The sequence below is a fragment of the Scyliorhinus canicula genome, chromosome 5 (assembly GCF_902713615.1).
Source record: "Scyliorhinus canicula chromosome 5, sScyCan1.1, whole genome shotgun sequence".
In the NCBI taxonomy this organism is placed as follows: Eukaryota; Metazoa; Chordata; class Chondrichthyes; order Carcharhiniformes; family Scyliorhinidae; genus Scyliorhinus; species Scyliorhinus canicula.
This window is the reverse complement of record NC_052150.1, coordinates 59,886,243-59,913,756: the sequence shown is the minus strand read 5'-3', so window position 1 is coordinate 59,913,756 and position 27,514 is coordinate 59,886,243. Positions and strand designations below refer to the sequence as shown.

The following is a 27,514-nucleotide window of genomic DNA, read 5'->3' as shown; positions in this document are numbered from 1 at the left end:
ATACAATCAAGATTTGCCCCGGGCATCACCAGACCTCTGCACACCACTGTGTAGAACTGTTGAACTCTGAGTCTAGAAGCTCCAGGCATGAGAGAATGGCTGGAGATGCCACAATTGCCACATTAAATAACGGACACTTTACAAGGTGATATAATGGAAAAGTTTAAATTTGAAGGCTTTTGATTGAGAAGATTAGCAGAGGACAAGGGCTTAAAAATATTTGACAAAAAATAACACCAGGCAGATAAGAAATATTTTCACACTTCAGTTGTGATCTTGAATGCACAGTCTAAAAACGAAGCAGATTCAAAACAATTTTGAAGCATGAATTAAACATGTACTTGAAAAGTGAACATTTGCCGGGGATGGGGAAAGAGCTGATGGCTCTTGCAAAGAGTTAACTAAGGCACAGTGGAGTAGAAGGACCTGGGTGTTTATATGTGTAAATCATTAAAGTTGGCAGGCCAGGTGGACACAGCAGTTAATAAAGCGAATAACCTTAACCTTGCCCCTCGCCTGAGGTGTGATGACCCTCTGGTTAAATCGCCACCAGTCAGCTCTCAAGGGGGAGAGCGGTCTATGGACCTCTGGGACTGTGGTGAAATTTACATTTCAAAGCATATGTATTCTGGGCTCTATTAATAGCAGCAGAAAGTACAAGAGCAAGGAGGTTATGCTGAACAATTCCAAGTTAGATTTAGCTAGAATATTGTGTACCGTTCTGAGCATCACACTAAAAGAAGGCTGTGGACCCATTGGAGAGAGTACAGAAGAGGTTTACAGGAATGGTTCCAGGGATGAGAAACTTCAGTTATGAACACAGATTGGAGAGGTTGGGGCTGTTCTCCTTGGAGGGAAGAAGGCGACGAGAAGATTTGGTAGCGATGTCCAAAATCACCTGGGGGTGAATAGAGTAGATAGGGAGAAACTGTTTACACCTATAAAAGGATCAAGAACAAGATGGCACAAACTTAATTTTTTTTTAATTTAAAGTACCCAAATCATTTTTTCCAATTAAGGGGCAATTTAGCATGGCCAATCCACCTACCCCTGCATCTTTGGGTTGTGGGGGCAAAACCCACGTAAGCACGGGGAGAATGTGCACACTCCGTGTCGGGATTGAACGTGGGACCTCAGCGCCGTGAGGCTGAAGGGCTAACCCACTGCGCCACCGTGCTGCCTGGCACAAACTTAAATTGATTTGCAAAGGAAGCAAATGTTATGTGAGAAAAAAACTCTTTTCACACGACGGGTGGTTTGGATTTGGAATGCATTGCCTGGAAGTGTGGTGGAAGCAGGTTCAATTGAGGCATTCAAGTGGGCATTAAATGGGGAAAAGGGCAGAGAAGTACACTAATTTGTGATGCTCATTTGGAGAGCCGGTGCAGACGTGATGGGCAAAATGACTGCTTCTTGCACCGTAACAATTCTGTGAAGAAATTACCATAGATGAGAGGGTGCAGTAAATTTAGTGTATGTGTTTCAGAAGACATTGCAATACCTGTTGTATAGAGATTACCAACCAAAATCAATAACATATTGATAGAGATTTTGGCATGATAAGGAAATTGATAGTGAAGAAAGAAATGTTGTTTCCTTTTGGCAGTTTGTAATGAGGTAATCAATTTTATCCTTTTTAATATGGAGAGGAATGAAGAGAAGTTTATTCACATACAGGATTGTTGAAGCATGAAATGTTTTGTTAAGAGGAGTGTTCATGGCAGAGATTGCTCTCTTTACGAGAAAATTGAATAACTTTCAAGCAGAGGATAAAAGGACGTTATGGGGAAGCATGGGAATGCTTTTGAATACTCTGTATAGATTTTAAAAATCATCGTCTTTATTTCCCTGTGCTGCCAGACTTTATAGTTCTATCTGATGTGAAGAGCAAAAGTTTTCACTCTTTTTCTGGATTGAACCATGTGCATTCAAATATAACCAGGCTCACAATTGTAACATTTTAATTGTTTCCAATTTTTATCGAACTGTCCATACTCCAAAAATGTGCCATCAATTTATAAAACTTGCTATGAATGTGACAGATGGCTTTTTTCAAGTTATTAAAATATGAGGCCGTTAGAGGGTGCAGAGGAGGTTCACCAGGATGTTGCCTGGTATGGAGGGTGCTAGCTATGAAGAAAGGTCGAGTAGATTAGGATTGTTTTCATTGGAAAGACGGAGGTTGAGGGGAGACCTGATTGAGGTCTACAAAATAATGAGAGGTATGGACAGGGTGGATAGCAACAAGCTTTTTCCAAGAGTGGGGGTGTCAGTTACAAGGGCTCACAATTTCAAAGTGAGAGGGGGAAAGTTTAAGGGAGATGTGCGTGGAAAGTGTTTTACGCAGAGGGTGGTGGGTGCCTGGAATGCTTTGCCAGCGGAGGTGGTAGAGGCGGGCACGATAACATCATTTAAAATACATCTGGACAGATATATGAACGGGTGGGGGACAGAGAGAAGTAGACCTTGGAAAATAGGCGACAGGTTTAGATAAAGGATCTGGATCGGCGCAGGCTGGGAGGGCCGAAGGGCCTTTTCCTGTGCTGTAATTTTCTTTGTTCTTTTATGAATTGCTCTATGGGTTCCCAAGTCTCTCTAAGTTTATAGATGTTTTGAAGTCTCTGATAATTATCAATCATCCTTGTAATATCAGCATAAAAGAAGCGATCTAAAGAAATTCTTCACCGAAGATTCAAGTAGTGGAGGGACTGAACACAGCTGGATCTTGGACTCCCACATCAAAGTTACTCCAAATATCGCAGACTACACCAGACATAAAAAAAGAAAAAAGTCTGTGCTAAGAGGTTTGCTTGATGATTGAATGTATCTTTTACCATTTTGCTGAGTCTTTAACACAACTTGTCTGCTAATCTGTCACTTTTCTTCCAACCATAAGTTTTGCCACTCTTTCTTGAATCCAGTGAAGATGAGAAGAAGCCGAGAGAGGTATAAAGAAATTATTTTATTTAAATTGATTGGTTTTTCTGATTTGATGGTATTCCTGAAACATTTAGATGAAGGGTTTTGTTGAATTAATTCCCGGTAATTGAACTATTCCAATTCTCACTGTGGTCTTGGTAAGACAGTTTCAATTACTAACCAATTGGCTGCTTATGCAGTGAAGAAGTTGCAGAATAACCCTTATGTCAGAAATGCTCCAATCGGCGATGCTCCACCGCCTCAAACATGGTGTACCCGGGGAGTACGTCACACGCCTTTTGGATGTCCTCAACGTCACCTGAGGCCCTCCCTCGATGCTCCACCCCTGGTGGGCCGAGTCCCCAACGGTATCGCTCGTGTCTGCTCGCACCGTTCGGGGACCTCGCATGGTGGCTGCGGACTGTGTCCAGCAGTCCACAGTCGGGTGGGGGGGGAGCCATTTTGTTGGCGGGGGGGGGGGGGGCTTCGGCGGGAGCTGGTGGGACTGGTAAGGGGTGGTCCAGAAGTGACGAGCCTGGTTACAAGGGGGTAGTTTTTTTTGCAGGCCGGGGCCGTGCGCGGCCGGCACCATGTTGAGTCCACCACAGTACGCATGCACTGCCACGGCCAATCTGCAGCTGTGTCTGCAGGTAAAGCCTGCCGTTTTAGGCTGTGCTGCTGCTAGTCCCCCACTGGATGGAGGATCGGTGCACAAGGGCGTTGACTTTCTGGTTGTAAGACCAGGCAGATCCTGTGCACATTGCCGCAGAATCAGAGAATCCAGCCCACGGTCTTCCATGGACCATCTGTCTGGTTCAGTGCCACTATACTCTCCCATTGGCGGATTGTGACCTTGTTTTATTCAGGGGTTTACTTGCCCACATCCAGGCCACATTATGCTTGCATTACATGGCGCCATGATATGCAAACATGTGAATTAGGAACAGTAGGCAGCAGGGTAACATGGTGGTTAGCATAAATGCTTCACAGCTCCAGGGTCCCAGGTTCGATTCCCAGCTGGGTCACTGTCTGTGTGGAGTCTACACGTCCTCCCCCTGTGTGCGTGGGTTTCCTCCGGGTGCTCCGGTTTCCTCCCACAGTCCAAAGATGTGCGGGTTAGGTGGATTGGCCATGCTAAATTGCCCGTAGTGTCCTAATAAAAGTAAGGTTAGGGGGGGGGTTGTTGAGTTACGGGTATAGGGTGGATACGTGGGTTTGAGTAGGGTGATCATGGCTCGGCACAACATTGAGGGCTGAAGGGCCTGTTCTGTGCTGTACTGTTCTATGTTCTAAGTAGTGGGCAATTCAGCGCTCTAGTCTACTCCATCACTTGATAAGATTCTGACTAATTTGATTGTGGCCCTTGTGTTCCAACTCCACTTACCTGCCTATCCCCGTCTTATTGTTATACTGATATAAGCACCAATCGTCATAAGGGTTTGCATAAACATGTGCGTTCATTTATTTATTTATATGATTTATATTGTCACAAGGAGGCTTCAATGAAGTTACTGTGAAAAGCTCCTAGTCACCACATTCCAGCGCCTGTTCAGGGAGGCCGGTACGGGAATTGAACCTGCTCTGCATGACAAGCCAGTTGTTTAGCCCACTATGCTTAACCAGTCCCTTTATTTAGGTAGATGGGAACATGTAGACATGGGTATCAGGTTGCAACGGTGTGATGAATTGCCTGCATTTTAAGAATGACTCCCAGTGAGATGCGTAGCTCATCCCAGTAAGACCAAAATGGTCTTGTGCCCCTGGCTGTTGTATTGAGAGGTGATCAACAAGGCAATATCAACTGCACACAGGGCAGGACAACTCCTACACAGGCCTTGTTCTTACAGCTACCGGGCTAACTCTGACCAATCTCAAGAGCCAGATCCGTGCCTAAACACCTGATCGGCTAATGCTTGCACGCTCCATCCCTATAATGTGGCCAACAAAATGTCGCCACTTAAAAGGACCACACTACCACATTCCTATCCCGTTAAGTTCCCTTACAGATTCCTGAAATTCAGTTCTACACAGACAAGAGAGTTGCAGTTAACGAGCTCAAACAAAGTTCAGAAGATGAGTCTCAGGTGACTTCCTAATTCTTGCCGAATGTCTCAACTTGGCACAGTTCCTGGAAAACTGCGTCGGTGATCCGGAATATTTATTTTTTTAAATGTTTTTCAAGGCATTTTCACATACAAAAAGAATCAGAAGGACAACAGAACAATACAAAAGACAAATGCACCTCCCGCACCACACCCCCACTGCCACGATGGCCCCTCAACCCTCCTTAAAGGAATCAATAAACAGCTTCCATCTCTGGGTGAATCCCTCTGTCGACCCCCTCAAGGCAAACGTGACCTTCTCCAGCCTCAGGAATTCAGCCAGGTCGCTCACCCACACCCCAGCTTCCGGTGGTTCCAGGACCTGCCACCCTAGCAAAATCCGTCTCCGGGCTATCAGGGAGGCAAAGGCCAGAACATCAGCCTGTCTCACTCCCGGGTCTTCCAACATCCCGAACATCTCCACTTTTGGACTCGGAACCACCTCCACACCCAGCACCTTGGACATCATGTCCGAGAACCTCCTCGATCTCCGACACGCCCAAAAATGTGGACGTGATTTGTGGGCCCTCCTGCACAGTGCCCACACCTGTCCTCTATCCTGCATAGAACCTATTCATCCTCACCACCATCATATGAGCCCTATGTACCACTTTAAACTGGATGAGGCTTAACCTGGCACATGATGAGGAAGTGTTTACCCCCACAGCGCCTCATCTTAGCCCCGACCTCCTTTCCCAGCACCTGCTCCAATTTATGCTTAATATCCCTGAGCAGGGCTCCCTCCCACTCCATCAACTCCTTATAGACATCCGACACATTCCCCTCCCATATTTCATCCTTCAACAGCACATTGTTTTGCAACCCCAGGGGCAGCAGCCCAGGAAAGGACTTCCTTACGAAGTCCCGAACCTGCAGGTACATAAAGTCCTGGGCAACTTGTATACTTCCTCCAGGTCCTCCAACCCTGCAGATTTGCCTCCTATAAACAAGTCAAAAAGCGCTTAATCCCTGCCTGCTGCTACCCCTAAAACTCGCAATAAGTCCTGCCAGTGCAAACCTGTGGTCATTACAGATGGGTGCCCACACTGAGGCACTCTCCAGCCCCAACGTGCTACCTCCACTGCCCCACACCCTTAGGGCAACCCACCTCATGGAGTACCTGGCCAGCGAGAACAGTAAAGGTGTCAACAACAAGGCCCTCAAACACGTACACCTACACAATGCTGCCTCAACCAGCCCCCATACCGACCCCTCCCCCACGACCCATTTTCTAACCATAGCAATATTTGCCACCCAGTAATAGTTCATCATATTCGGCAACGCCATCTTTACCACTCGGCTCTGCTCCAAGAAAGCCCGTCTGACCCACGAGGTTTCCCCGCCCACATAAACCCATAGATCAGCCCATTGACCTTCCTAAAAAATGACTTGGGGACAAAGATTGGAAGGTTCTGAAATGCAAACAGAAACCTAGGCAGCGCCATCATATCCACTTTGCACCCGCCCTGCCAGTGAGAGTGGCAGCACATCCCACCTCCAAAGTCCCCCTTCATGTGCCCCACTAGCCGAGCCTGGTTCAGTTTATGCAACTGCACCCAACTCTGCGCCACCTGAATACCCAAATACCTGAAACTCTCCCCTCTCCAACCTAAACGGCAACTCCCGTAGCCTCCTTTCCTGCCCTCTGGCCTCTAGCGGGAACACCTTGCTCTTTTCCCATATTCAATTTGTATCCTGAAACCAGGTCAAGTTCTCCCAGGATCTCCATGATGCCTCTGAGACAGCCCACTGGGTCCAAGACACATGATCATCCACACGCAATGTGCTCAATGCCCCCCCCCCCCCCCCCCCCCCAACCCGCTCCCCCGCTCAATCCCCCTCCAGTTCCTCGACATCCTAAACCCCATTGCCAGCGGCTCATATCGCCAAGGCGAAAAGCGACGGGGAGCAGGCACCCCTGCCTTGTACCCCAATGCAACCCGAAGTCCCCGCACTCACTCGGTTTGTCTGCATCCGTGCGCATCCACAAACCCCTGCCCGAACCCAAACCACCCCAGCACCTAGAATAGAATAGAACAGTACAGCACAGAACAGGCCCTTCGGCCCTTGATGTTGTGCCGAGCAATGATCAAACTCACGTATCCACCCTATACCCGTAACCCAACAACTCCCCCTTAACCTTACTTTTTAGGACACTATGGGCAATTTAGCATGGCCAATCCACCTAACCCGCACATCTTTGGACTGTGGGAGGAAACCGGAGCACCCGGAGGAAACCCACGCACACACGGGGAGGACGTGCAGACTCCGCACAGACAGTGACCCAGCCGGGAATCGAACCTGGGACCCTGGAGCTGTGAAGCATTGATGCTAACCACTATGCTACCGTGCTACCTCCATTAAACACACCACTACAGCCGATCAAACGCCTTCTCTGCTGATGTTGAATATTTCTAACCAATTTAGTTTCACTTCCTTCAGCCGATCACGCCCCATGAGGCCTGTCCTCTTCTCTCTTTCCCCCCCCCCCCCCGTTCCGCAACGATCAATGGCAGCTGGGCTGACTGACGTTGATATGATACAGGTGTGGGTGCCGACCCAATATCCATAATGCCTCTCCAGTATTGGTGGCTAAGATGGCTGAAGTACTGCTGAGATTCACAAGCTGCAGCCCTCCCTGCAGATGCTTTAATGTTTGCTCACCCACTATGGTGGCAGCCACCCCTGTATCAACCTCAATTTTAAGTGGATGGCCATGAACAACATGGACAATCTCAATGGGGGGTGTTTTACTTAATCTCTCATGTTAAGCTTGTATGCTTCTGATTTTTTACAGGGCCTTTCTCAAGCTTGTTGACTGGAGTCGAGTTGGGAACTTGTAGTAGATTCTCTGACTCATCATCTGGCTTGCAAATGGCCTTTCTTATTACAGCTGAATTATTTGTATCTGCATCTGACCTTGGAATGTTCTCTCCCACAACCGTTACAAACCTTGTGACTGCTGGTTGCTTTTCTTCTTTTCTTCTTTTCTGGCTCTGCTGCCCACTCACTTCAGGAACCTTGAGGGGTCATCACTTCCCACCATAACTGGTTTTCCTCGGTCTCAGAATCACAGAATAATACAGTGCAGAAGAGGCCCATTGAGTCTGCACTGATGCATGAAAAATACCAGACCTGGCTGCATAATCCCATTTTCCAGCACTTGGCCATAGCCTTGAATGTCATGATGTGCCAAGTACTCATCCAGGTACTTTTAAAGGATGTGGGGCAACCCACCTCGACCACCTTCCCAGGTAGTTCATTCCAGACTGCACACTTTTTGTGATTCAAAGCGCTTCATCCAGTGTTTGCAGTTGCTTGAGCCAACTTGTCCAAGGATATCTTGGATACTGTCAGAAACTTGCCCTGAATATTTAAGTTGATCTCAAAGACTAAATCGTCATGCAGCATGATGTTGAAGGGCAGCACGGTAGCATTGTGGATAGCACAATCGCTTCACAGCACCAGGGTCCCAGGTTCGATTCAGGCTTGGGTCACTGTCTGTGCGGAGTCTGCACATCCTCCCCGTGTGTGCGTGGGTTTCCTCCGGGTGCTCCAGTTTCCTCCCACAGTCCAAAGATGTACAGGTTAGGTGGATTGGCCATGATAAATTGCCCTTAGTGTCCAAAATTGCCCTTAGTGTTGGGTGGGGTTGCTGGGTTATGGGGATAGGGTGGAGGTGTTGACCTTGGGTAGGGTGCTCTTTCCAAGAGCCGGTGCAGACTCGATGGACCGAATGGCGGCCTCCTGCACTGTAAATTCTATGTATATCTATGTAAGTACCAAAATTCACAATGTACTGACAGTTGTTGAAGTCTGGTTACAAAAGCAGATGCTGTTTCACCTAGATGACTGTGGCTGTATGAAATGTGTTAACGCTGCACAATTATAGAGGATCAGGGATTGCACCAATTGGTCAAAGGACCTGGATTCTGGAGCCCACGGAGATGTTAAGCTTCGCAGAAGTCTTCCTGTTTGACCAGGAGGCTCTATTGTAGCCCCCTCCCTTTTAGCTGGAGAATTATCAGCTGATGCCGTGTCTCACTACTTAATATGTTCTGCTGCATGAACACGTTTCCTGGTCACGCCACTAGCAAAATAAATTTGAAATGTAATCGTTGGGAAACTGGAAGAAGCAAGAGAATGGAAGTGGCACATATACCCAGTTCTGCCAATGGGAACAGCATGCCATTGACAAGATTATGCCAAAGTATTGATTAACAATCCTACTCCTGCCTTGCTACCATCTGCAGACGAGTTATCCTTGTGGCCTCTAATAGGCCCCTCTCTTTCCTCTTGCTCTTCCTGCGTTTATAAACAAATATCTTAAGGTTTTCTTTGAATTTATTTGCCAGTACTTTTTCATACCCTTGTGGTAGTCACCACTGTTGTATAATTATCACGTATGCGGTGTAATACGGTAAGGCTCCTGTACTACAGGTAGGGGGGGTAGATCCCTACCTGCTGGCTCCGCCCAGTAGGCGGAGTATAAATGTGTGCGCTCACTGAGCTGCAGCCATTTCGGCAGCAGCTGCGGGAGGCTACACATCTCTGCGTAATAAAGCCTCGACTACACTCTACTCTCATCTGGTCGTAATTGATAGTGCATCATTTTATTAAGCCGGGATTTTACAATGATGGACCTCCACATCAAGCCGAATCGCCTGCAGCTGCACCCTCAAGCAGACAATGCCAAGTCGGCCTTTGCATATTGGCTAGCTTGCTTTGAAGCCTACATGGGATCTGCGACAGAAACACCCACAGAGCCACAGAAACTCCAGATCTTGTATACACGGCTGAGCTCTGATATCTTTCCCCTCATCCAGGATGCGCTTACCTACTTTGAGTCCATGGCGCTACTGAAAGAGAACTACACCAGCAGACCAACAAACTCTACGCCAGGCACCTCCTGTCCACGCGGCATCAACTCCCCGGTGAGTCTGGAAGATTTCTGGCGTGCCCTGCATGCCCTGGCGAGGGAATGCGTTTGCCAGGCCGTTTCGGCCGTTGAACATTCTGAACTCCTAATTAGGGACGCTTTTGTTATGGGCACAGGGATGGCGTACATCCACCAGCGCCTCTTAGAAGGGGCTAACCTCGACCTCGCGACGACCAGGAAACTCGTGATCTCACTAATGGTCGCCTCCCGTAATGTACAAGCGTACGGCCCCGACCGCATGGCGCCCCCCCTCCTGGACATTGTGGACCGCCCCCAGCCAACCACAAGCCTGTGCCGCGTGGCAGCCAGCCAACCCTGGGGGACCCAAGTGCTACTTCTGTGGACAGACAAAGCACCCCCGGCAGCGCTGCCTGGCGCGGAACGCACTCTGCAAGGTCTGCAGGAAGAAAGGACATTTCACTGCTGTGTGCCAGGCCCACTCGATCACTGCTGTAACCAGACCCATTGTTTCTGCACCGCCCCCCCCCCCCCCCCCCAGCGTGCGACTCGTGGGCGCTGCCATTTTCGCCCCCGCAACCCACGTGCAGCCTGTGGGCGTCGCCATATTCCTCGCCTCAGACCACGTGCGGCCCATGGACGCCGCCAGCTTGCTTGCCTCGGGACACGCGCGGTCCATGGGCGCCGCCATCTTCCCCCGCCCCCTTCCCCCATGAGGCCCATGGGCACTGCCATCTTTAAAGCTGCCCGCCATGTGCGCCCCGTGGGTGCCGCCATCTTCCCCACCTCCGGACCCCTGCTCGTCGGGCACTTCATCGGGCCGCTCATACCTGCAACCGCCGCCGACCAGCCAGGGGCCTTCCAACACCAGCTACAGCTCACCTCCATCACGATTGACCAGCCCCGGCCGCACAATCGCGCAACCGCGTTGACGATGGTAAAGGTCGATGGGCGCAAGGCATCATGCCTCCTTGACTCCAGGAGCACAGAGCTTCATCCACCTCGATACGGTAAGGTGCTGCTCCCTCGCGGTACACCCCATTAACCAGAGAATCTTCCTGGCCTCCGGATCCCACTCCATGGCGATCTGGGGGTACTGCACCGCCACCCTCACCATCCAGGGCGTAGAGTTCAGCGACCTCCGCCTCCATGTCCTCCCCAACCTCTGCGCTGCCTTGCTACTCGGTCTGGACTTCCAGTGCAACCTCAAGTCTAATACTGAAATTCGGCAGGCCCCTACCACCCCTTACTGTCTGCGGTCTCACAACGTTTAAGGTTGACCTGCCTTCTCTGTTTGCAAACCTCACCCTGGATTGCAAACCCGTCGCCACCAGGAGCAGACGGTACAGTGCCCAGGACAGGACCTTCATCAGGTCTGAGGTCCAGCGGCTGCTGCGGGAAGGCATCATCGAGGCCAGCAACAGCCCCTGGAGCCAAGTGGTAGTTGTGAAAGCTGGGGAGAAAAACAGAATGGTCATTGACTACAGTCAGACCATCAATCGGTACACGCAGCTCAATGCGTACCCCCTCCCACGCACAGTACCGGGTCTTCTCGACAGTGGACCTGAAATCTGCCTACCACCAGCTCCCCATTCGCAAGGCAGACTGCCCGTACACCGCCTTTGAAGCGGACGGCAGCATTTACCACTTTCTTAGGGGAGGGTTTAAACTAATGTGGCAGGGGGATGGGAACCGATGCAGGAAGTTGGAAGGTAGTAAAACAGGGTCAGAAGCAAAAGGAAGTAAGGGGGAAAGTGGAAGACAGAAAAGCTCCAGTCAAAAATTAAAAGGGCGACGGTACAAGGTACAGTGAACTGAGGGGAACTCAGTGAATAGGCCCAATAATACTAAAAGGAATAAAACGGGAAGTAAAAACATTAATGGTAAGCGATGCGGCAGGTTGTTACATGAAGACATGGGTTCAACGACAAGGAAAATTAGGAGAAAAGTTGAGGAAATATAACTTAGGAGAGGTTACTGATTAAGGTATTAAGATTCAAAACAGGTACAAAAGCCAACATAAGTGTACTTTACCTGACTGCTCGTAGTATTCGCAATAAGGTAAATGAGTTGATGGCGCAAATCATCGTAAATGACTATGATTTAGTGGCCATTACTGAAACATGGTTAAAGGATGGTCACGACTGGGAGTTAAATATCCGAGGGTATCAAACTATTCTGAAGGACAGAGTGGATGGTGAGGGAGGTGGTGTAGCTCTGTTATTTAAGGATGACATCCGGGCAATAGTAAGGGATGACATCGGTGCTATGGAGGATAAGGTTGAATCCATTTGGGTGGAAATCAGGAACAGTAAGGCGAAAATGTCACTGATAGGAGTAGTCTATAGGCCACCAAATAGTAACATTATGGTGGGGCAGGCAATAATCAAAGAAATAACAGATGCATGTAGAAATGGTACAGCAGTTATCATGGGGGATATTAATCTACATGTCGATTGGTTTAACCAGGTCGGTCAAGGCAGTCTTGAGGAGGAGTTTATAGAATGTATCCGCAATAGTTTCCTAGAACAGTATGTAATGGAACCTACGAGGGAACAAGCGGTCCTAGATCTTGTCCTGTGTAATGAGACAGGACTGATTCATGATCTCATAGTTAGGGACCCTCTCGGAAGGAGCGATCACAATATGGTGGAATTTAAAATACAGATGGAGGGTGAGAAGGTAAAATCAAATACTAGTGTTTTGTGCTTAAACAAAGGAGATTACAATGGGATGAGAGAAGAACTAGCTAAGGTAAACTGGGAGCAAAGACTTCATGGTGGAACAGTTGAGGAACAGCGGAGAACCTTCCAAGCGATTTTTCAGTGCTCAGCAAACGTTTATACCAACCAGGACAGTAGAAAGAGGGAAAATCGAACGTGGATATCTAAGGAAATAAGGGAGAGTATCAAATTGAAGGAAAAAGCATACAAAGTGGCAAAGATTAGTGGGAGATTAGAGGACTGGGAAATCTTTAGGGGGCAACAGAAAGCTACTAAAAATGCTATAAAGAACAGTAAGATAGATTATGAGAGTCAACTTGATCAGAATATAAAAACAGATAGTCAAAGTTTCTACAAATATATAAAACAAAAAAGAGTGGCTAAGGTAAATATTGGTCCTTTAGAGGATGAGAAGGGAGTTTTAATAATGGGAGATGAGGAAATGGCTGAGGAACTGAACAGGTCTTTTGGGTCGGTCTTCACAGTGGAAGACACAAATAACATGCCAGCGACTGATAGAAATGAGGCTGTGACAGGTGAGGACCGTGAAATGATTGTTATCACTAAGGAGGGAGTGATGGGCAAGCTAATGGGGCTAAAGGTAGACAAGTCTCCTGGCCCTGATAGAATGCATCCCAGAGTGCTAAAAGAGATGGCTAGGGAAATTGAAAATGCACTAGTGATAATTTACCAAAATTCACTAGACTCTGGGATGGCCCCGGCGGATTGGAAATTAACAAACGTGACACCACTGTTTAAAAAAGGAGGTAGGCAGCAGGCAGTCCATTCCACACCTTATCCACTCTCTGAATAAAGAACCTACCTCGGACATCCCTTCTATATCTCCTACCCTGAACCTTGCAGTTATGCCCCCTTATAACAGCTACGTCCACCCGAGGAAATAGTCTCTGAACGTCCAGTCTATCTATTCCCCTCATCATCTTCTAAACCTCTATTAAGTCGCCTCGCATCCTCCTCCGCTCCAAAGAGAAAAGCCCTAGCTCCCTCAACCTAGCTCCCTCAACCTTTCTTCATAAGACTATTCCTGCAAACCAGGCAGCATCCTGGTAAATCTCCTTTGCACCCTTTCCAATGCTTCCACATCCTTCCTATAGTGAGGTGACCAGAACTGCACACAATACTCCAAATGTGGTCTCACCAGGGTCATGTACAGTTGCAGCATAACCCCGCAGCTCTTAAACTTAAGCCCCCTGTTAATAAACGCTAACATACTATTTCGGCAGCAGCTGCAGGAGGCTAGACTCTACTCTCGTCTCGTCGTAATTGATAGTGCATCAACCCTCTCATTGCATCCCCTCCTACAGCATCTGGCCTAACATTTCCTTTTTTGCCTTCCTATCAAATATGCTCCTTGGAGAATGGGAATCCCATGATATTACTTGGAAGGAAAACAGTTGTTCTGAACTCTCTGCTCCTTGAATGCCTCTTTCTGGTGTTCACCTACCCATGTACAAGGAATATGAGGCCGGATTCTCCGGTCGCTGGTGCCGAAATTGCGTTCAGCAAACGGACGGAGAATCACATTTCCTGACCAAATCTGGGGTGGTGTCACTTTTGCGATGCTCCGCCCCCTCCAAAGCACCAGACTCTGTGCCATATCGACGCCCTCAGGCCATTGTCTGAGGCCTGCCCCACTGATGCTCCCCCCCCCCCCCCGACTGGCTGAGTTCCCGACGGTGCCGCCATGTGCCACTCCCATTCCCGAGGGCCAATCCGCGGGGAGACAGGACATTATTCGGGGCTTGGGTCACTGGTGGGGCCGTCCAGGGCATGCAAGCCGGCCGATAGAGGGGGGGGGGGGGCGCTATTTCGCGGGCTGGGTATGCGAGCGGCCTCCGCTGCAAGTCGTCGGTGTGCGCATGTGTTGCCACGGAGCCGGCAATTCTCCCGGGCGTATCAGCAACTAGAGCTGGGAGCTCTACACTACCTGGCTGCTCGCCGCCAGCAAAAGTGGGAATCAGTGGGCGTTGTGCACCGGTTTTCCTGGTGTAAAACACCACCGTTCCCATGCCAGTCTGGAGATATAGCCCCAACATTGGAGAATCCAGCCCATGATCTCAGCAGATGATTATTTTTTTCTAAGGAATTAAGTTTGTTACTATTGTGTTGTTCAATGATCAAAATCAATTCGCCTTCTTTAAATACTGCTAAATACAGCCATACTATGACATATGAAAATGGTGGTTTTGTGGACGAATGTGCAATATATTCTCTGTTGTCAATTTATTTTCTCTTTCTGCATAAAGAGCTGCAAATTTCCAGGAGGCATAAATAGTTGTGTGTCTGTGATACCTGTCCACATATGATGTTCATATTGTGTAATTAAATACAGTATATGGCTACAAAATTTAATTCTTATGCAACTGGCACTAAGATTATTTATAATAAGGAAATGTAAGTTGATTTAAAGCTTTATTTGTTTTTTCCTGAAGGCAGCTGAGTCACTAACTCCAAAAGAAAACCAGGAAATGTCTCAAATTGGACAGATTTTTTCAGATTTTTCAGATCAACAACACACACCTGTACAGCACGTCAAAAGAATTAAAAGTAAGACCTTAATCTTAAATTTGTAATAGTTCTGCTGCTGAAATCCCAATCCAGAAATGTTGCAATTCAATATTGTGAAGTAAACCTCAAAGTCTGAAAATAAATGCAGTCATCCTGTATGTTTTATGCTTTGATCAATTTCAAAAATATGATTGATGCCTGTAGTATTGAAGGCCTAGCATGGAATGCTTATGTGGAAGAAATAAAGGTTTTGATTTTCACTTGAGATAAGCTGGAAGTGGACTTGGGTATATGGTTAAAATATCACGTCAAAAACTCGGAAGGAATTTTGGGGTCTGCCTGTGGCACTTTAATGCAGACATCGTCATCATATTGCTTTCTTGTTTGATGTCAGTTGTGTGGCAGAGGGTTTGAAGACCTGCATGACATGATCTTAAGTCTGCTATTAATGGGACCAATCAAGAGTAGTAACATAGAACTTACAGTGCAGAAGGAGGCCATTCGGCCCATCGAGTCTGCACCGGCTCCTGGAATGAGCACCCTACCCAAGGTTAACACCTCCACCCTATCCCCATAACCCAGTAACCCCATAACCCAGTAACCCCACCCAACACTAAGGGCAATTTATCATGGCCAATCCACCTAACCTGCACATCTTTGGACTGTGGGAGGAAACCGGAGCACCCGGAGGAAACCCACGCACACACTGGGAGGATGTGCAGACTCCGCACAGACAGTGACCCAAGCCGGAATCGAACCTGCGACCCTGGAGCTGTGAAGCGATTGTGCTATCCACAATGCTACCGTATGGTGGCACAGTTGTGTTATCACTGCTGCCTAATGGCACCAAGGACCCAGGTTTTATCCCAGCCCCAGGTCACTGTCCGTGGTTTGCACATTTTTTCCTTTTCTGCGTGGGTCTCGCCCCCTACAACCCAAAAGTGTGTAGGGTAGGTGGATTGACCGTGCTAAATTGCCTCTTAATTGGGAAAATTAACAACAAAGTAGGGCCAATCCACTGATGGAATAGTTAAGAGCGAGAAGTTTTGGGTTTGGAACAGTTGGTGGCTACGCCTCAATTTAATGATGCTGAGATACCCTCAATCACGACACAGGAGAGAAGGTAGATGATTCAAAGACTTTAATCATCTGGGAACTGTACAGCAGCCGAGAAGTGTGCTCATCACATGTTGCCTGAGTGAGCCTTACCTTGTATACCGTTTCCTGGGGGCGGAGCCAGAGGCGCAGTCCCCCAGGGTTCCAAGCCCGGTCTTAAAGGGCCAATGCATTAAAGGTAAGGCACCATTATATCAGCTACTGATAACATTCATCACAGATGCATTGTTTAATAGACTGCTGGAATGTGTGAGGAGCTGGAAAAATGTATTCCTAAGAAGGCATGGCTCGAGATGGCCCAGTTGATGGTGGTCAGGACCATTGTGTCATGCTCTTGTATTCGGCAGTAAGTTCATGACCTAACCAGATCAGGAAAGCTGACTACAGTTACATATACACCTACATGTTAGGGCTGTCAATCCTCCTGGATTTATAGAATCATGGAATCCCTACAGTGTAGAAGGAGGCCATTTGGCCCATTGAGCCTGCACTGACCCTCTGAAAGAGTGCACTAACCAGGCTTCCGCCTATCCCTGCAACCTCATTTAACCCGCACCTCCGTGGTCACTAAGGGGAAATTTAGCATGGCCAATCCACCTAACCTGCACATCTTTGGACTGTGGGAAGAAACCAGAGCACCCAGAGGAACCCCACGCACACACGTGGAGAATGTGGAAACACAACACAGTCACCCAAGACTGGAATTGACCTTGGTTCCCTGGCACTGTGAGGCAGCAGTGCTCAAACACTATGCCATTGTGTCTGTCCTTCGCAGTAAATTTTGAAAATGTATTTGCGTATTAAGGAACCAAGGGATTTGGCAAGGGCTGTGAACATGAGTTCTAGTAAGTGAGCGGTCATATTGATTAGGGGAAGCATGGTTGAGGGAAGTCCTCTTATGTTCTTGCATTCAACAGAACAGTTAGAGTATGATAGGCAACTTGCCTTTCCTGAAGGGTTTTTGCTCAAGCAACCTAATGTCACCCTTAAAATGTGAAAGTAGGGACAGCACGGTGGCGCTGTGGTTTAGCATTGCTGCCTCACAGCGCCGAGGTCCCAGGTTCTATCCCAGCTCTGGTTCACTGTCGTGTGGAGTTTGCACATCCCCCCCCCCCCCCCGGTGTTTACGTAGGTTTCACCCCAAAACCCAAAGACGTGCAGGATGAGTTAATTGGCCACGTTAAATTACCCTTTAATTGGGAAAAAGAGAATTGGGTACTCTGAATTTTTTTTTAAATGTGGAAGTTTGTTCAACTGACCTACCAATGCGCTGATTTTTTTTTTCTCTTTTACCAGTTTTAACCTACTCGCCTGCACCTCACATCTCCAGGGTAAAATCCTGCACTCTTCCAAAGGGTCATGTTTCCAGGACTAAGCACAGGTGCCTTTCCTGAAACATTTTTGAACCATTTCTCCAGTGAGTGTGGCAAAACTATGTGATTTGTCTTGGTTTTAACTTAATTAGAAACATAGATATCAAAACATAGAAAACACAGTAAGAAGTTTTACAACACCAGGTTCAAATCACGAGCTTTCGGAGCACTGCTCCTTCCTCGGGTGAATGAAGAGGTAGATTCCAGAAACATGTATATAGAAAAAGTCCAAGATACAAGACAATATTTTGAATGTGAGAATTTGCAGGTAATTAAGTCCTTAGAGATCCATAGAGAGGGGTAATCCCAGGTTAAAGAGGTGTGAATTATCTCCAACCAGGGCAGTCGGTAGGATTTCGCAAGCCCAGGCCAGATGGTGGGGGATGAATGTCATGCGACATGAATACAAGGTTCCAGTTGAGGCCGTACTCCTGTGTGCGCGACTTGGCTATAAGTTTCTGCTCGGCGATTCTGCGTTGTTGTGCGTCCTGATGGCTGCCTTGGACAATGCTTACCTGAAGTTCAGAGGCTGCTTGACTGCTGAAGTATTCTTCAGCAGTCGATGGCATTCAGCCAGAACAAAATTGTGTTTAGTTGCTCAGCCATTTCTTTGTCCCCTATGATACATTCCCCTGTTTCTTGTCTTCAACAATCTTTTTCTCTACGTTACCTATAGAGACTTTTTCAGAGTAAACCCTCCAAGCTTACTCGCGTATATTAATGACCTATTCTTAAATCAATTCTTTGGTCCTTCTTTGCTGAATCCTAAATTCTTTGGTCCTTTGCTGAATCCTAAACTGCTCCCAATGCTCAGACCTGTTTTTTTTTTTCTTGGCCAATTTGTATGCTTCTTCCTTGGATCAAATACTATCTCTAATTTCCCTTGGAAACCATGGATTGGCCACCTTTCCATTTTTACCTTTGTGCCAGATCGGAATGAACAAATGTTGCAGTTCCCTATGCGCTCCTTGAATATTTGACATTGCCTATCCACTGTCGTCCCTTTAAGTAATGTTTTCAAATCTATCATAGTCAACTTTGTTATGGCCAGGGTTTAGAGAACACAAAATGTATCATGGAGTTCACCTGACCCACAACTTATAATGGAATATGGTTATGGGGAGCACACCGGCCCTACTTTACAGGTGTGGTGCAACATAGAGCTAAAGTACTTTTAAATTAAAACAATGTTTAGTTATGAAACCATTTAACACTTTATAAGCCCACAGTAAACATCTTAACTATCAACACCAATCATCCCCACGGATACAATATTCTACAAGTAACCCTTAATCTTTCCTTGCAACATCCATAAGACAAATGCCCTCTTCAACACAGACATCAGGTTTAAATTCTCTACTGAGAGCAGTTATCACTTTTAAATGAACAAGTGATTTGAAACATTCCTTTCATGCAGAAACAAATCAGAATTACACCTGGTTTTGCCGGATGCAGCTCTCAATCTGCAAAACTAAACTAAACACACTGTAGCTGCCTGCTCAAAAACAGAAGTGAAAGACAGACAGCCCAGTTCCACCCACACTCTGCCATCACTTCAGCTATCTCATAAACACCCATTTCTTAGATGTGCATCTGCTACAGCTATTTGATAAACATCCATTCCTTAAAGATACCTCCCCACCCCCCACCCCCCCAGAAAAAAAAGTTTGTTTTACAGCTTTTTCACTTTTCCGTTCAGAAATATTGAGAGAATTGTTTAACAAAACAAAACACGCAAACGTTTTTAATGACATAGTCCATTTTAGTTGTTCTTTCTCCACCGAACGTGCTTCTTTTCATCACATTCGTGGCAAAGCATCGGCTATCACGTTTTCTCGTCCTGCCACGTGTACCACATGTATTATATTTAAATGAAATGGCTGTAACAATAAACTCCATCGAAACAGTCTTGCATTGTTATTCCAAAATCGCTCCAAAAATGTCAATGGATTAGAATCGGTATATATAATTGTGTCAGATGGATTGCTGGTCACATAAATTAAAAAATGTTACAAAGCCAGCACCAAGCTCAAAGTCGTCTCCTTCTCAATCTGGTGAGAATTCAATTTCTTTGAAAAATAACCAACAGGCCACTCTAGCCCTTCGTCGTCGTCTTGTAGAAGCACCGCACCTACGCCCACATCACTTGCATCAACAGCCACTTTGAATGGTTTGGTATAATTTGCGATGGCTAATGCAGAAGCAGTGGTTAACAGCCTTCAGGCAGTCAAATGCCTGTTGGCACTCTGCCATATTGTTGGAGAGGACAGTGTGAAACAGACTGGTAAGCTCAAGGAGATACTTGTTAGGAAGGCAGATGTGTTGGGCATTTTGAAAAAATTGTGGATAGACAAGTCGCCCGGGCCTGACGGGATATATCCAAGAATTCTATGGGCAGCAAGAGATGAAAGTGCGCAACCGTTGGCAATGATCTTTTCGTCCTCACTGTCAACAGGGGTGGTACCAGAGGATTGGAGAGTGGCGAATGTCGTGCCCCTTTCAAATAAGGGAATAGGGATAACCCTGGGAATTACAGGCCAGTTAGTCTTACTTCGGTGGTCGGCAAAGTAATGGAAAGGGTACTGAGGGATAGGATTTCTGAGCATCTGGAAAGACGCTGCTTGATTAGGGATAGTCAGCATGGATTTGTGAGGGGTAGGTCTTGCCTCGCAAGTCTTATTGAATTCTTTGAGGAGGTGACCAAGCACGTGGATGAAGGTAAAGCAGTGGATGTGGTGTACATGGATTTTAGTAATGCATTTGGTGAGGTTCCCCATGGTAGGCTTATGCAGAAAGTAAGGAGGCATGGGATAGTGGGAAATTTGGCCAGTTGGATAACGAACTGGCTAACCGATAGAAGTCAGAGTGATGGTGGATGGCAAATATACAGCCTGGAGCCCAGTTACCAGTGGCGTACCGCAGGGATCAGTTCTGAGTCCTCTGCTGTTTGTGATTTTCATTAATGACTTGGATGAGGGAGTTGAAGGGTGGGTCAGTAAATTTGATTCTAACCAAGGCTATTAAAATTGTGTTGGCGGATTCAAGGAACAATTGATACAAAATTTGTTAAGCAGACAGTGGTGGTGGTTTTCACCTGGATAAAATGTGCAGCGCTGCCCCTGGAGGTCACTGAGGACCACTGCTTCTAATGTACACCTGGTATGCAGATCAGAATTTCAAAGTTTTCAGATGACACAACAATCAAATATGTAGTAAAACAATGAGAATGGTGACTGACCTCAGGAGGTCACAAACACACTGATGAAATATACAGAAACACAACAAATGGGCAGCACGGTAGCATAGTGGTTAGCACAATTGCTTCACAGCTTCGATTCCTTACTTGGGTCACTGTCTGTGTGGAGTCTGCACGTTCTCCCCATGTGTGCGTGGGTTCCTCCGGGTGCTCCGGTTTTCTGCCACAGTCCAAAGATGTGCAGGTTAGGTGGATTGGCCATGATAAATTGCCCTTCGTGTCCAAAATTGCCCTTAGTGTTGGGTGGGGTTAGTGGGTTATGGGGATAAGGTGGAGGTGATGACCTTGGATAGGGTGCTCTTTCCAGGACCGGTGCAGACTCGATGGGCCAAATAGCCTCCTTCTGCACTGTAAATTCTATTTTCAAAAAAAAGTTAATCATTCTTTTTTGGTGCAGAAACACAACAAGAAAAGCATCCCCAACCATGGATTGCAAAAGAAATTAAGAATAGTATTGAATCCAAAGAGGAGTCATATAATAAAATTGTTGAAAAAAAATGTAACAAGCCTAAGGACTGGGAGCAGTTAAGAATTCAGCAGAAGAGGACCAAACGATTCAGCATGAAAGAGTAAACTTGCAAGGAACAAAAGCAGACTGTAAAAGCTGATATAAATACATAAAATAAAAAGATTAGCGAAGACAAATGTAGTCTGAAGCAGGAGAATTTAATTTAGAGAGAAAGTAAATGGCAGAGCAAGTTTTTTTAAAACAAAAGTTACTTTAGTTCTGTCTTCATGGAGGAAGACACAAATAGCTTCCCAGAAAGGCAAAGGAATTCAGCATCTAGCGCTAAGGAATAATTCCAGGAAATTAATATTACTAAAAAAATAATGGGACAGAAAGCCGGTAAGTCACTGGGGCCTGATAACTTACATCCTAGGGTAATAATATCCGATGGAAATAATCTACCGTTGTTTGTCATCTACCAAAATTCTGTAGATTACAGAACAATCCTGGCAGATTGCAGGTTGGAAAATGCAACCCCACTATTGATAAACGAAGGGAGGGAGGAAACAGGGAATTAGAGATTGCAAGGGGTGGCACAGTGGTTAGCACTGCTGCCTCACAGCGCCAGGGACCCAGGTTTAATTCTGGACTTGGGTGATTGTCTCTGTGGAGTTTTGGCATTCTCCCCGTGTCTGTGTGGTTTTTTTCTGGGTGCTCCAGTGTCCTCCCACAGTCCAAAGATGAGCAAGTTAGGTGGGGTTATGGGTTTACGAGGATAGGGCGGGGGAGTGGGCCAAGGTAAGGTGCTCTTTCAGAGGGTTGGTGCAGACTCGATTGACCAGATGTCCTCCTGCATTGGAGGGATTCTATGGTTAGTCTAACATCAATAGGAGAGAAAGTGTTAGTGCCTATTGTGGATGTGATAACAGGACACTTATCAACGAGATTAGACAAAGTCAACATCAATTTATGAAAGTAAAATCATGTTTGACAAATCTACTGGAATATTTTGAGGACATAACTCATAGAATGGATAAGGTTAAACCAGTGCATGTGGTGTATTTGGATTCTCAGAAAGCTTTTGATAATGTCCTACACGAGAGGTTAATGAGCAAAATTAAAGCGCACAGAATTGGGCGTAATGTGTTGGCATGAACTGAGAATTGGTTCGCAGACAGGAAACAAGGGGCCAGAATAAATAGGTCTTTTTCAAAGTAGCAGGCGGTGATTAGTAGGGTCCCGCAGGGATCACTTCAGCCCACAGCTATTCACATCAATGATTTGGCTGAGGGAACCAAATGTAATATTATCAAGTTTGCTTGGAAACTTGAAACTTGATGGGAATGTGAGTGCTGAGGAGGATGTTAAGAGGCTTGATTTAGACAAGTTGAGTAAGTGGACAAATACATGGCAGTGGCAATATAACATGGATAAATGTTATAAACTTCAGATGGAGTAACAGAATGGCAGTATATTATTTAAATGGAGATAGATGGGTAGTGAACCTATGGAATTCCCTACCACAGGAGGCTGTGGATGCCAAGCCACTGAATAGATTTAAGAAAGAGACTCGGTGTCAAGCGGTATGGGGAGAGCATGTGGGTGTGGTGTTGAATTGGAAGATCAGCCGTGATCATATTGAAAGGCGGAGCAAGTTTGAAATGCCAAATGGCCTACTCCTATTTTCTATATTTCAATAGGACTTGAAATTCCAGGATTTAGTGTTAATTTGGGGATTGCATTCTTACACTTCCCTCTTCCATGCCAATAGAAAATCAGTTCTTTTCCTGTTCTATATAAAGAAGTTGAAGTAAATTACAACCCTAACCCCTTTTTTGATGCTACCTAGATCAGGAGTACTCCCAAAATCATCCAAACAGCCACTTCCCACTGACACTATATTTGGATGAGCAAGTGAACCAATTTTCCACCAAAGAAGATAACTATCAGGAGATAATATCATGGGAGTGTCCCTTTAAGGAAGGTTTTTGTCTTAGCACATGGTTTCAGTGATGTCATTTTGTGGGTGGAGCTGAGCTGTGGCTGTGAGGTTTTAATTTTATTTTCCTTTTTACTGCTGGGGACATAGAACATTACAGCGCAGTACGGGCCCTTCGCCCCTCGATGTTGCGCCGACCTGTGAAACCATCTGAAGCCTATCTGACCTACACTAGTCCATTTTCATCCATATGTCTATCCAGTGACCACTTAAATGCCCTTAAAGTTGGCGAGTCTACTACTGTTGCAGGCAGGGCTTTCTACACCCCTACTACTCTCTGAGTAAAGAAACTGCCTCTGACATCTGTCCTATATTTACCACTCCTCAATTTAAAGCTATGTCCCCTCGTGTTGGTCATCACCATCCAAGGAAAGAGACTCTCACTGTCCACCCTATCTAACCCTCTGACTATCTTTATATGTCTCTATTAAGTCACCTCTCAGCCTTCTCCTCTCTAACGAAAACAACCTCAAGTCCCTGAGCCTTTCCTCGTAAGACCTTCCCTCCATACCAGGCAACATCCTAGTAAATCTCCTCTGAACCCTTTCCAAAGCTTCCACATCCTTCCTATAATGTGGTGACCAGAACTGCACGCAGTACTCCAGGAGCAGCCGCACCAGAGTTATGTACAGCTGCAGCATGACCTTGTGGCTCCGAAACTCAATCCCCCTACTGATAAAGGCTAGCACACCATATGCCTTCTTAACAGCCCTATTAACTTGGGTGCCAACTTTCAGGGATTTATGTACCTGGATGCCGAGATCTCTCTGTTCATCTACACTACCAAGAATCTTGCCATTATCCAGTACTCTGCATTCCTGTTACTCCTTCCAAAGTGAACCACCTCACACTTTTCCGCATTAAACTCCATCTGCCACCTCTCAGCCCAGCTCTGCAGCTTATCTATGTCCCTCTGTATCCTATAACATCCTTCAGCACTATCCACAACTCCACCGACCTTCTGTCATCTGCAAATTTACTAACCCATCCTTCTACACCTTCTTCCAGGTCATTTATAAAAATGACAAACAGCAGTGGCCCCAAAACAGATCCTTGCGGTACACCACTAGTAACTGAACTCCAGGATGAACATTTGCCATCAACCACCACCTTCTTTCAGCTAGCCAATTACTGATCCAAACCGCTAAATTACCTTCAATCCCATACTTGCTTATTTTCTGCAAAAGCCTACCGTGGGGAACCTTATCAAACGCCTTGCTGAAATCCATATACACCACATCAACCGCTTTACCCTCATCCACCTGTTTGGTCACCTTCTCAAAAAACTCAATAAGGTTTGTGAGGCATGACCTACCCTTCACAAAACCGTGTTGACTATCGCTAATCAACTTGTTCTTTTCAAGATGATTATAAACCCTATCTCTTATAACCTTTTCCAACATTTTACCCACAACCGAAGTAAGGCTCACAGGTCTATAATTATCAGGGTTGTCTGTACTCCCCTTCTTGAACAAGGGGACAACATTTGCTATCCTCCTGTCTTCCGGCACTATTCCTGTAGACAAAGACGACATAAAGATCAAGGACAAAGGCTCTGCAATCTCCTCCCTGGCTTCCCAGAGAATCCTAGGATAAATCCCATCTGCCCCAGGGGACTTATCTATTTTTACATTTTCCAAAATTGCTAACACCACCTCCTTGTGAACCTCAATTCCATCTAGCCTGGTCGACTGAACCTGAGTATTCTCCTCGACAACATTGTCTTTCTCCAGTGTAAACACTGATGAAAAATATCCATTTAACGCTTCCCCTATCTCCTCTGATTCCACACACAACTTTCCACTACTATCCTTGATTAGCCCTAATCTTACTCTCGTCATTCTTTTGTTCCTGATATACCTATAGAAAGCGTAAGGGTTTTCCTTGATCCTATCCGCCAACGACTTTTCGTGTCCTCTCCTCGCTCTTCTTAACTCTCCCTTTAGGTCCTTCCTGGCTAACTTGTAACTCTCAAGTGCCCTAACTGAGCCTTCATGTCTCATCCTAACATAAGCCGCCTTCTTCCTCTTGACAAGTGCTTCAACTTCCTTAGTAAACCACGGTTCCCTTGCTCGACAACTTCCTCCCTGCCTGACAGGTACATACTTATCAGGGACACGCAGTAGCTGTTCCTTGAAAAAGCTCCACATTTCGATTGTACCCACCCCCTGCAGTTTCCTTCCCCATCCTATACATCCTAAATCTTGCCGAATAGCATCATAATTGGCTTTCCTCCAGCTATAATTCTTGCCTTGCGGTATATACCTATCCCTGCCCATTGCTAAATTAAACAAAACCGAATTGTGATCACTATCACCAAAGTGCTCACCTACATCTAAATCTAACACCTGGCTGGGTTCATTACCCAGTACCAAATCCAATGTGGCCCCTTGTTTGCCTGTCTACATACTGTGTCAGAAAACCCTCCTGCACACACTGCACAAAAGCTGACCCATCTATAGTACTTGAACTATAGTATTTCCAGTCAATATTTGGGAAGTTAAAGTCCCCCATAACAACTACCCTGTTACTCTCGCTCCTGTCGAGAATCATCTTTGCAATCCTTTCCTCTACATCTCTGGAACTATTCGGAGGTCTATAGACAACTCCCAACAGGGTCACCTCCTCTCCTGTTCCTAACCTCGGCCCATACTACCTCAGTAGATGAGTCCTCAAACGTCCTTTCTACCGCCGTAATACTTTTGTCTGTCTGTCTGTCTGTCTGTCTGTCTGTCTGTCTGTCTGTCTGTCTGTCTGTCTGTCTGTCTGTCTGTCTGTCTGTCTGTCTGTCTGTCTGTCTGTCTCTCTGTCTCTCTGTCTCTCTGTCTCTCTGTCTCTCTGTCTCTCTGTCTCTCTGTCTCTCTGTCTCTCTGTCTCTCTGTCTCTCTGTCTCTCTGTCTCTCTGTCTCTCTGTCTCTCTGTCTCTCTGTCTCTCTGTCTCTCTGTCTCTCTGTCTCTCTGTCTCTCTGTCTCTCTGTCTCTCTGTCTCTCTGTCTTGTCTCTCTGTCTCTCTGTCTCTCTGTCTCTCTGTCTCTCTGTCTCTCTGTCTCTCTGTCTCTCTGTCTCTCTGTCTCTCTGTCTCTCTGTCTCTCTGTCTCTCTGTCTCTCTGTCTCTCTGTCTCTCTGTCTCTCTGTCTCTCTGTCTCTCTGTCTCTCTGTCTCTCTGTCTCTCTGTCTCTCTGTCTCTCTGTCTCTCTGTCTCTCTGTCTCTCTGTCTCTCTGTCTCTCTGTCTCTCTGTCTCTCTGTCTCTCTGTCTCTCTGTCTCTCTGTCTCTCTGTCTCTCTGTCTCTCTGTCTCTCTGTCTCTCTGTCTCTCTGTCTCTCTGTCTCTCTGTCTCTCTGTCTCTCTGTCTCTCTGTCTCTCTGTCTCTCTGTCTCTCTGTCTCTCTGTCTCTCTGTTTCTCTTCTCCAGAAAAAAAACCCCCCTTGATTACAGTTGCCTGCTTTGGTAACTTGTAAGATCTAGCTTGCTTTCCAGAAGGGTTTAAATCTGCTGGTGGGACAGTAAGAATCTCAGGGAAAGTCAGTCTTATTCAAGTGAGAATGCAGAGTGCTGGGCCACATCCTTGAAAAGGGGTTTTTGGTTTATGTGATTTTGTTTTTCAATTGGAACAATTGAGGGGTAATTCATTACGTGTTATACATAGATTACTGTATCTATGTGGGGTGTTTATGTTTGTAATTAATAAAAGTTCTTGCTGTTTGTTTATTTTTATATATATATATGTGTATATGTATGTTAATGAAGTTCTTCGAATAAAGGTTGTTTTGATTAAAGTGTCGAGGAAGACTGTTGAATCCCACCTTAAGTGAAGGCTCTTGGCTCATCCTAGCCAAATTCAACATAAAGGTTCTAGGTCAGGTGGACTTCATAATATACTTTGGAGTTTTTAAGCCCTGGCCCATAACAATAGTACCTCCTTCCAGATAACCTACTAGGTTCAAAGTAGCCAGATCATATAAGGGTTTGGAGCACCTCTTCCCCACTTTAGGAAAAGAGAGAGGGTTCTTAAGTTGCATACAGAAAACTACATGAGGGATTATATCTTACAAACTTATTTACAAGTTTATTTTATTTTTTTAAATTTAATATTCAATATACTTAAGTGGATAAAGTGCATAAATGTTAAAGACAATAGAAAGATGGAAAAT

The 27,514-nt window shown here is 46.2% G+C and overlaps 1 protein-coding gene across 1 annotated transcript in view; it reads left to right on the top strand.

Moving 5' to 3' along the window:
* sycp2l (synaptonemal complex protein 2-like) overlaps nt 1-27,514 on the top strand; it is a 210,125-nt gene that overhangs the window by 148,084 nt on the left and 34,527 nt on the right. Inside the window, exons 25-27 of the mRNA XM_038796429.1 lie at nt 2,654-2,804; nt 2,897-2,946; nt 15,095-15,209. Of these exons, the coding sequence (XP_038652357.1) occupies nt 2,654-2,804; nt 2,897-2,946; nt 15,095-15,209 (316 nt within the window). The remainder of the gene's footprint in view (nt 1-2,653; nt 2,805-2,896; nt 2,947-15,094; nt 15,210-27,514) is intronic.